This window comes from Myotis daubentonii, chromosome 9, assembly GCF_963259705.1.
Source record: "Myotis daubentonii chromosome 9, mMyoDau2.1, whole genome shotgun sequence".
NCBI classification, from domain to species: Eukaryota; Metazoa; Chordata; class Mammalia; order Chiroptera; family Vespertilionidae; genus Myotis; species Myotis daubentonii.
In genome coordinates, this window is record NC_081848.1 from 8,612,601 (window position 1) to 8,622,505 (window position 9,905).

Genomic DNA, 9,905 nt, shown 5'->3' on the forward strand with positions numbered 1-9,905 from the left:
CAAGAAAGCTCAATTTTAAAAAGCTAGGGGCTTCAAAAATGTGGACTCCCCATGTCATGAGAACCTTTTCTGAAAACACCCTTCAGATTTTCTACCACGTGTCAAACAAAAGAAGGCTCGCGCCACGGGAGACCTTCACCCGGAGCCGCGTGCACCGGGGAAGCAGTGAGCTGGGGTGGCTGTGGGGTCAGACCAAGTGCTTTCAGCAACAGTGGGCATGTTTGCCAGTGGGTCCTGGAAGAGCTGTCACCCAGAACCACAGACGCCTTTCAATTAGCCACGTCCGTGTTCTGCCCATGATGACCATCTAACGCCAACAAAGAGGAATTCTTGTTTTGTGGGCCCCTTTGAAAACGACGGACGCTGACATTTGGAAAGGGCGTAGCCTTGCTTTTACAGCTTCATAGCCTTGGCAGGAGCTCCTGAGCTGCGGGAGGCGAGGCGGCGCCGGTGTTACCCTCGGGAAGGAAGCACTTCACGCTGCACTCACCTGCTGCATTTAACACAGGCACGTCTGGCTTTCCCAGCCTCCCGAGAGAGGAGTCCTGTCCACAGCCATAAAAGTCATCAGCTTTGGCAAAAGCTGGTCTCTGATTCATAGCATTTTTATAGGTTTTGTCCAGAAATGGTAGCAGAAAACCAGGGGCTTCTCTACCACGGAGAAGCTCACTGACTTTCAAGAGGAAAGTTCCACTTTTTTTAAGAGAAAAAGAAAATCCATGTTGGAGCACTTGGAATGAAAGCATTTTGCCTGCTAGGTTGGCTTACTGGGCAGATATTTTTAACCATCTGAGATGACCTTCAATTCAGGGTCCCGATGTCCCCATCATGGATGCTTCTGAAAACACAACCAGCTTTCTCGGCCAAACTGCCGATAAGGGGCTGACATAGAACTTTCAAATGCTGAAGAAAGTGCTTTACCTCCATGGAGATGAGTTACAAAATTCTGTCAATTTATCTAAAAGAGTAATCGACAAACACCTGGAAACACTTTAGAACTCTTGCAAAAGTCATTTCTATCTTGACGGCAACAAAATTGAACCCTAGAGCCTCATTCTTTTTTCTTCTTACATAAACTGTACCCAAGGTGTGGATCAAGCCAAAGATGAATTCATTGATCTTAGGACCAAAAAATCCACTCACTGAAATTTCACTAAAAATCCTTGGAGAGTTTGGGTGCTCCTGGGAGACACTTATTTTTACTTTGTGAAGGAGCTGTGGAAGCGTTCACTCCATTTTCAACACTTATCTTTGAAGATTGGATTTTCAACATGTTACCATAAAAAACATAAAAATCAATTGGATTTCCAACAGTTCCTGTGTATTATCTTGTCACAGGCCATTCCAGCATTTTATGTTCTTATTCAAGGTAAGCAAAAACAGTTTTTAGGGGTATGTCTTTAAAAATTAAAATTTTACTTTACTTGACTGTATTTCAAATATAATGTTTTATTTTTCTAATGCAATACAAAGAAAAAAATCTATTACTATGTGACAAGTATGTTTTATTTTTTAAATTTAACAAGAAATGTGCAGTATCTTTATTTTTGTAAAATTATCAGAATTATAGAAAATAAGCTCTCAGTATGTAGGGAGACATACAACATATTTTAGAAAGGATACTTTGGTAATTGTATTTTTGTATGTTTAGTTTTCTATGATCCTGGGTATTTATTGTACGCATTGAAAACATTCCAAGAAAGGCCCACAGGCTTCACCAGACCGCCCAAGGGATCCACAGAGTGAAAATGACAAAGGACACATATGTAATACCTTCATCAATAAATAAAAAAAATAAAAAAAGAAAGTAACATCAAAAAAACAACCACAAACAAAAACAAAAACGACAAATCAACCCAAGAGGACAGGTCAGCTGCCATGCTCTCAAGTTGCTTAACTATGGGAAAAGGCCGGTTTGATGTGTATTAAGGGTGGAGGCTAGAAAAAGAGAAGCTCCCCTTACATAAGGCTCGGCCAGCCAAAAGGCTCCTGTGCTCTCAGGAAAACCCAGATATGGAGGCAGGTGTGAATGTCCAGCCCGGTCATGCTCAGTGTAAGGGAGGAAGGGGGAAGATACCAGCCCCAAATACAAAGACACCTCTTCTTTTCTCCCCTAATGATGTTAGGGAACTGGCCCCTTTTCAGTGTGTCCCAGGAATGGAAGTGGAATGCATCACTGAGTTCTTCCCTTGAGCATGGAGTGTGTGCTGTCCCCATGTTACCGTGAAGGACCACAGGGTTCCTTCCTTGAGGAGATAACAGTTTATTTGTGGAGACAAAACTAGTGCATAAAAAAAGTAAGGAGAATTAAATGCAAACTAGATGGTGTCTTGGGGAAAACCTGCCTGCTGACTTTTCCATCAGTGTCTTGAGTCTAGAATATTGCTCGGCATGTAGTGTGTGCTAGAAAAATTTCTGTTGAATGAAAAAAAATTGGTGACTGAATTTTTAAAATAACAGCTATTGCTATGAGAATAATACATGTTCATTAGAGAAAACTTGAAAATACAGAATAACATGAAGGGGTAAAAATGAAAAAAGCAGCCAACACTTTCTATGTTTCTTCTTTTTTTCTAAATACCAACACACAACACACACACGCATACACACATACTCATACTTTTTAAAGAACAGATTTGGGATTCTGGAAGGAGAAACCAAGATGGCGTCATAGGTGAACACCAGAAATTGCTGCCTCCCACAACCACTTCAAAAATACAACTAAAAGACAAAATGGACATCATCCAGAACCACAGGAAGGCTGGCTGATTGGAAATTCTACAACTAGAAGGAAAGAGAAAAGCACACTGAGACTCAGAGGAGGTGCAGAAATAAAGTGCAGAGGTACGGAGGTGCACATGGAAAGGGCTGGAAACTGAGGACACGGTTGTTTTTTTCAATGTAGGGGGGGGGGGTCTCAAGCTCCCGACTGCTCTGAACTCCAGTTCCGGGTGAGTCTCTGGAGACCCAGATGCATATGGGGAGAAACTGGACTGTCTGGCATCAGGCAGAACTCGAGGGAGGCTTTCTCTCAGAGGTACTTGCAGCGATTACCGCCAGACACTGAGACCCCGGGCTACTCCCAGCAGGGCTGAGGATCAGCCATAGCTGTTTGCTCCACCCTGTTGATTCCCTGAGACCCTGCCCCACCCAAGCTGTGTGCAGAGGCTTTTGCATATGAAAGGGCCTGGCCCTTTGCAATCTAAAATTACCTAATAAACTGCAGCTGAGTCAGAGAGACCCAGAACATCCAAAAGAAGGCCCAAGGCCCCACAGCAGCTTGCATTGCTTCACAGCTGGGCCTCATCTGGACATCTCCAAACTCCAAACAAAGAAGAGGAATCTGCAGATCTCTCCATAGCTCCTGCTGGGTAGCCTCAGGAAGAGGCTAAATTAGCACCTCCTTAGAGATCCAAGAGCCAGTGTACCCAGGGTCAGAGTGGGACCATCCAGATTATAGCTCCTCAGATCCATAAGGGATACTCAGGGGGCAGACTCAGTGAGCACCAAAGCCCCACTGAAGCAAGTCTTGCCCCATAAGGGTGTCTCCAGCACAAAAGTTCTCCCACCGCAGACACAGGTGATTCTCACAGCCAATTGGCCTGGAGGTCAATTCCTCCCAGTGATACCTTGTTGGGGTCTAGCCCCAACAGGTCCAGGGGTTCCCAAAGGTGTGGACAGAGACAGCATTCAGGTGATCAGCAGCCTAGCCAGGTTCTGTTTTTATTCTCCTGTTACATCTGTATTTATACCAGTTGATTTTAATCCTATCCATTCTATTCCATAGGTTAGGGCATTTGTTATCTCCATTCCAAGATCACATCTTTATTGTTCTGTTAAGCTACAAGGAAGTAACTGAAGGAGATTATCCTAAGTAAAGATTATGTAGCTTAAATGTGATTCTTCATAGTTAAAGTGATTAACTACCCGCCTGGCACTTAGTTAAGGGGCTTTCCTGATTTATTACCTTCCTTAGTCCTGTTAATCCCTAACTCCAGGGAAAAAATCCCCACCTGGGGAAACAACCTTTCTCGGAGAGGTGACCTTGGTTAAAACACATATCACTAAGAAGGGGAGCAAATATATTAAGAACAGTATGCCATATACGCCAGGTCCCTTGAAACATATGCTGTGCAGATGTTTCTTCCCTGCAGCAACTGTGTCAAGCAGCAAGGATGGACTGGCTTCCGGCAATACCTACAACAATCAAGGCTTAACTAGAACAAGACTGTGCACAAAGCCCACAAAGGGGTGCACCAAGAGTGTCCACCACAGGTTATTGTGGAGGCTGAGCCACTGGGCCCTATAGGACACCTAGCACACAAAGCCACTCTATCAACACAGGGAAGCAGCCAAAATGTGGAGACAAAGACACAGGTTACAAATGACAGAAATGGAAGAAAGCAAACTACTGGATATAGAGTTCAAAACCACATTTATAAGGTTTTTCAAGAATTTTCTAGAAACCGCCTATAAATTTAGTGAGACCCTTGAGGATATGAAAAAGAACCAACTAGAAATGAAGCATACATTGACTGAAATAAAGAATATTATGCAGAGATCCAACCACAGAAAAAAGGGTCACAAGAATCAAGTCAAAGATTAGAAATATGAAGAAGCAAAAACACCCAACCGGAAAAACAAAAAGAAAAAAGAATCCAAAAATATGAAGATAGTGCAAGGAGCCTTTGGGACAACTTCAAGTGTACCAACATCCAAATTATAGGGGTGTCAGAAGAAGAGAGAGAGCAAGATATTGAAAACCTATTGAAGAAATGACAGAAAACTTCCCCAACCTGGTGAAAGAAATAGACTTACAAGTCCAGGAAGCGCAGAGAACCCCAAACAAAAGGAATCCAAAGAGGACCACACCAAGACACATCATCATTAAAATGCCAAGAGCAAAAGACAAAGAGAGAATCTTAAAAGAAGCAAGAGAAAAACAGTTAGTTACTTACAAGGGAGTACCCATACGACTGTCAGCTGATTTCTCAACAGAAACTATGCAGGCCAGAAGGGAGTGGCAAGAAATATTCAAAGTGATGAATACCAAGAACCTACAACCAAGATTACTTTATCCAGCAAAGCTATCATTCAGAATTGAAGGTCAGATAAAGAGCTTCCCAGATAAGGAAAAGCTAAAGGAGTTCATCACCACCAAACCAATATTATATGAAATGCTGAAAGGTATCCTTTAAGAAGAGGAAGAAGAAAAAGGTAGATAAAAATTATGAACAACAAATACACATCTATCAACAAGTGAATCTAAAAATCAAGTGAATAAATAATCTGATGAACAGAATAAACTGGTGAATATAATAGAATCAGGGGCATAGAAAAGGAGTGGACTGACAATTCTCTGGGGGAAAGGAGTGTGGGGGGTACGGGAAGAGACTGGAAAAAAATCGTACACCTATGGATGAGGACAGTGGGGGGCGGGTAAGGGCAGAGGATGGGGTGGGAACTGGGTGGAGGAGAGTTATGGGGGAAAAAAGAGGAACAAATGTAATAATCTGAGCAATAAAGATTTAATTTAAAAAATATATATAATGACCCTTTCACAGGGGTTGCCTAAGACCATCGGGAAACACATATAATTACATATTGTTTTTGTGATTAATCACTATGCTTTAATTATGTTCAATTTGTAACAATGAAATTGGAGGTCACCACAACATGAGGAACTGTATTAAAGGAAGCATTAGGAAGGTTGAGACCACTGGTCTAAGATTTATTTCTACATCAGTTGCTGGCTCCTACCCAGCCTGGCCCTGGTCCGGGCTTTGGCAGGAGGCAACCAACTGATGTGTTTCTCTTACATCGATATTTCTGTCTTTCCCTTTCTCTCTAAACATCAATGGGAAAATATCCTGGGTGAGGATTAAAAAAACGAACAAAGGTGGGTAATCTGATCAGAAGGTCAAATCTGCAAGCTGCTCCTCCCAGGGGTTGGGGAATGAATGTCCTTGAGCATCTCCAGGAAGGCCTGCGGGGATGGTGCCTCCACATTCTGGAAGGTGTTCTGGACTCTGCCGAATAGGATGAAGTATTTCACCTCCAGATAGATGAACCCGAAGTGGTTCTCATCGAACAGGATGAAGACTCCAGGGAAGCGTATGGACACTGAGCCATATGAGGTAACAGTGTCCACGGCATAGAAACACATCCTGCAGGTTCGGGGGTAGTTCTGGTTTCTTAAGCGCACGCCCACAGGCAGAACAAACGGGACAGGCTGCTCCTCCAAAGCTGCAGCCCCGGACTCCTGGGCGCTGGGCTGGGCAGGGCACTGCCAGCCATGGCCCTCGCTTTTCTCAGTCCCATTTTCTTGCTGCTGCTGCTTCTGCTGCTTCTCCCGGATCACCTGGTCATCAATCTCCTGGACCACGCGGGAGAGCTCGTTGAAGCTGCGGAAGATCTCGCCATCTCGCAGCTGGATGCGGCGCATCAGGTGGATCTCTGAGGTCTCGTTGGAGTTTCCCGTGACCTTCGTGAGCCTGGCATATTCCCCATGGAAGCTGAGCATGGCAATCATTAGGCCGAAGACATCGTAGTTGCCTTGGAAGAGGCCTGGCCGGATGAGGTCGCCCGGGTGACTCGGCGGGAGGTAGAGGCGGCGGTAGGTCAGGCAGTCATACTGATTTCTGTCCTCCTGCACCAGCACCCGCCCCCGTTCTCCCCTAAGTCGCATTGTTAAAACCTTTCGGTGGTCTCTATTGTTGCACCGGAGGGTGAGCCTGTCCTTCTGAATCTGCATCTGGCGGTTGTGGGGCCTGATGTGGAGGCCTTCCAAGCACTCCACCGTGGCTGGTTGCCTCTCCATCAGGCGAATTCTGAACGCGGGCTTGAATTGCAGTGGGCCATCCACATGGGTGTTAGGGGAAAACCCGTACGTCCAACCAGTAATGCATAAGCCGTCCACCACGACATTCAGCAGTGTTCTATAGCCCTTAGTATCTAGCTGCCACAATCCCAAAATGTGTCTGTATGGGAACAGCTTCGCATAGACTTCTCGATAAGACATATCGATCATCTCCAGGTTCTGCAAGTTTCCACGAACGCCATACTCCTCCCGGCAGCGCCGTCTCCAGATGCTGTCGGTGTGCAGGATGTGGTGGAATTTGGTGCAGGCCTGGGCCAGGCTGAGCAGGTCGGTGCCGGGGAGCGAGGCGAAGATCTCCACCAGCATCTCCACCGGCAGGTCCTGCAGCGAGCAGTGCGGGGGCGGCATGGGGCTCACGATTCCTCCACTCCCCGCACAGCACCGCGCTGCCGCGTCCGCCTCCACGTGCTTTTCTGCCGGGGCTGGCTTGTCCTTGGCCGCTGCCATCTCAGCTGGGCCCTGGCACTCCTGACGACACCGCTTGCTCTCGGCCGCTGCCATCTCAGCTGGGCCCTGGCGCTCCGGACGACACCGCTTGTCCTCGGCCGCTGCCGTCTCAGCCGGGCCCGGGCACTGCTGACGACACCGACATCCCCACGAAGAGCCCACGCCGCAGAGGCCAGCACACTCCTCCATGCCTCCTCGCATAACAGCCACCACAGTGTGGGCCGCTATGCTTCAGCCCGGCTTTAAGCCGGCTCAGTCCGCCCCCCAGAGTCTAGCCACACCCCCTAGGGCCTAGCCACGCCCCCTCAGAGAGGAGCCAATTGTAGGACTTTAGCAGCACTTTGAAAGAAACCCATACCCATTAACAGTCACCTCCCTTTCCCAGTGCCTCCTCCCTGTCCTCCCGCCCTAGCCCCAGGCAGTTACTAATCTGCATTCTGTATGGATATGCCTCCAGGGGTATACCTATGGTGGTGGTGGTGGGGGGGGGCATTTCACATAAATACAGTCATAATATCTGGTAAAATAAAATAAAATAAAAAATAAAACGATAATAAAATGTCAAAAAAAAAAAAAAAAAAAGAACAGACTTGGGACCTGAGTTTTTATAGCCTGATTTTGTTCTCTTAAAATTATACTGTGAACAGTTTTCTGTGCCATTAAATATTCTTCAAAGCATTATTTTTAATGGTTTTGCCATACAGGATGCTATAAATAAGTCATGGTGTGTTCTAACTTATTAACCACTTTCCTACTGTTGAGCATTCCCATTGGAGACATTTTATATACCAGGAGCTACATTTATTTGTTGCTTGCTCTGTTCCAAGCATTGTGCTGAGTTTCCCCCCCTTCACACATAATCTCATTTAATTTAGTTCTTACAGCAATTCAATGAAGTGGAATTCATCATACCCATTTTACAGAGGGAAAACCTGAAGGTCCAAGGAGTAAAACATCAAAGGTCGTGCTGCTAGAAAGTGACAAAGCTAGGATTCGAACCCAGATCCTGTTTGTTGCCCAAATCCAGACACTTAAATATTGCTCTAGACTGCTCCTCTAGCATGTATGAGGAAAGCACATGCTCATTAGACAATAAGGAGGTTGAGAAACATATAGCCGAAGGTAGGAGGAGATCCAGAAGAGAGAGGAATGCTAAGAAGGAGGGAGTGCTTTTTCATGTCTGCAGCTGTGGAGATACCAAGATGGACAAGACCAAGGCAAAAGGCTGAGTCTGTTTCACGAGAGGATGTCAAAAGTGAGATAGGAGGGAAAAGTGTGTTTGAGCTTAGTGCTCCTGACTTCCTGGCGGCAGAGTGAAAAAACTGCGCTTGTATTTCTTCCTGATATCAGGAGGCATCTAACAGCCTTCAGACCAGAGGCTGAAGGGAGGTGACAGAAAGAGCAGCAGAGTGTCGCTGTTCTTCAGCGTTCCTGCATTGCCTGTGTGTGAGCCGTCAGCAATGAGCTGTAAGGAATGGAAGGCAGGATCACCAAACCCATAGGGAAGGCAGAACTGAAGGGTGACCAGATGGGCTGGATGGGTAGGTCAGGGACTAGGCTTAGGTGACCAACTTACCTGGTATGCCAGGGACTGAGGGCTTTTTCTGGACGCAGGACTTTCAGTGTTAACATTGGGAAAGTCCCAGGCAAACCAGGAGGATCGGTCACCATAGCCTCAGGCCATCTCTGTGCTGGGACTCATGTAGTGGGGTAGGTCCAAGTAGGTTTCTTGAATGAGTAGTCAGTGATCCAGGGTCCAGCCCTGTTTGTACATGTTCACCTCCACTCCTCACACTTGCAGCCTGTCCCTCCTTCATTGAAAAGTGTGTCTAGAGAAGGTCACTGATGACCTGTGTACCATCAGATTCTAAGGCCACTTTCAGTCCCAGCCACTATATCTCTCACCTGGACTCCTAATAGTCTCCCTGCTTCTAGCCCTGCCTTAACAATCTTTTCTCAACCCAATCGCCAAAGTGACCTTTTCCCATTATTTTTCATTAAATAAAATTAACTTGAATTAGTGTACAATCATGAGGTTTTGACAATCGGATCCAGTGGTTTAGCCATCACTGCAATCAAGATAGAGAACAGTTCTATTGTCCTGAATAATCCCCCGGTACCCACCCCTTCCCTTATCCCACCCTGTTAACCTCTGATTTGGTTTGTCTTTACACTTTTGTCTTTTCAGAATGTCATTTAAGTTGTGTCATATAGTATGCAGCCTCTGAGTAGGCTTCTTTCACTTAGCACAATGCATTTGAGATTCATTCACATTGCTATATGTCAGTAGTTCCTTCCTTTCTTTTTTTGACTGAGTAGGATTCCATCCTATGGAGTTTCCACAGTTGTTTATCCATCCCCATTTGAGGGACTTTGGTACTTCCCAATTTGGGGGAACTATGAATAAAGTTGCTCTAAAAATCATCACACAGGGTTTTTGTTAAGTGTAAGTTTCCATTGCACTTGGGTAAATACCTGGGAGTGGGATTGATAGAGTGTAAGAGGAATAGGTTTCACTTTATAAGAAACTGCTACACTGTTTTCCAAAGTAGCTGTACTATTTATTTTGCATTCCTGC

General features: G+C 45.6%; 1 protein-coding gene across 1 annotated transcript; it reads right to left on the reverse strand.

Moving 5' to 3' along the window:
- Positions 1 to 5,920: 5,920 nt before the first annotated feature.
- Positions 5,921 to 7,516, reverse strand: LOC132241712 (F-box only protein 31-like). Its single transcript, XM_059710635.1, has one exon. It carries the CDS (start codon positions 7,514 to 7,516, stop codon positions 5,921 to 5,923), a length of 1,596 nt encoding a protein of 531 aa, XP_059566618.1.
- Positions 7,517 to 9,905: the final 2,389 nt, after the last annotated feature.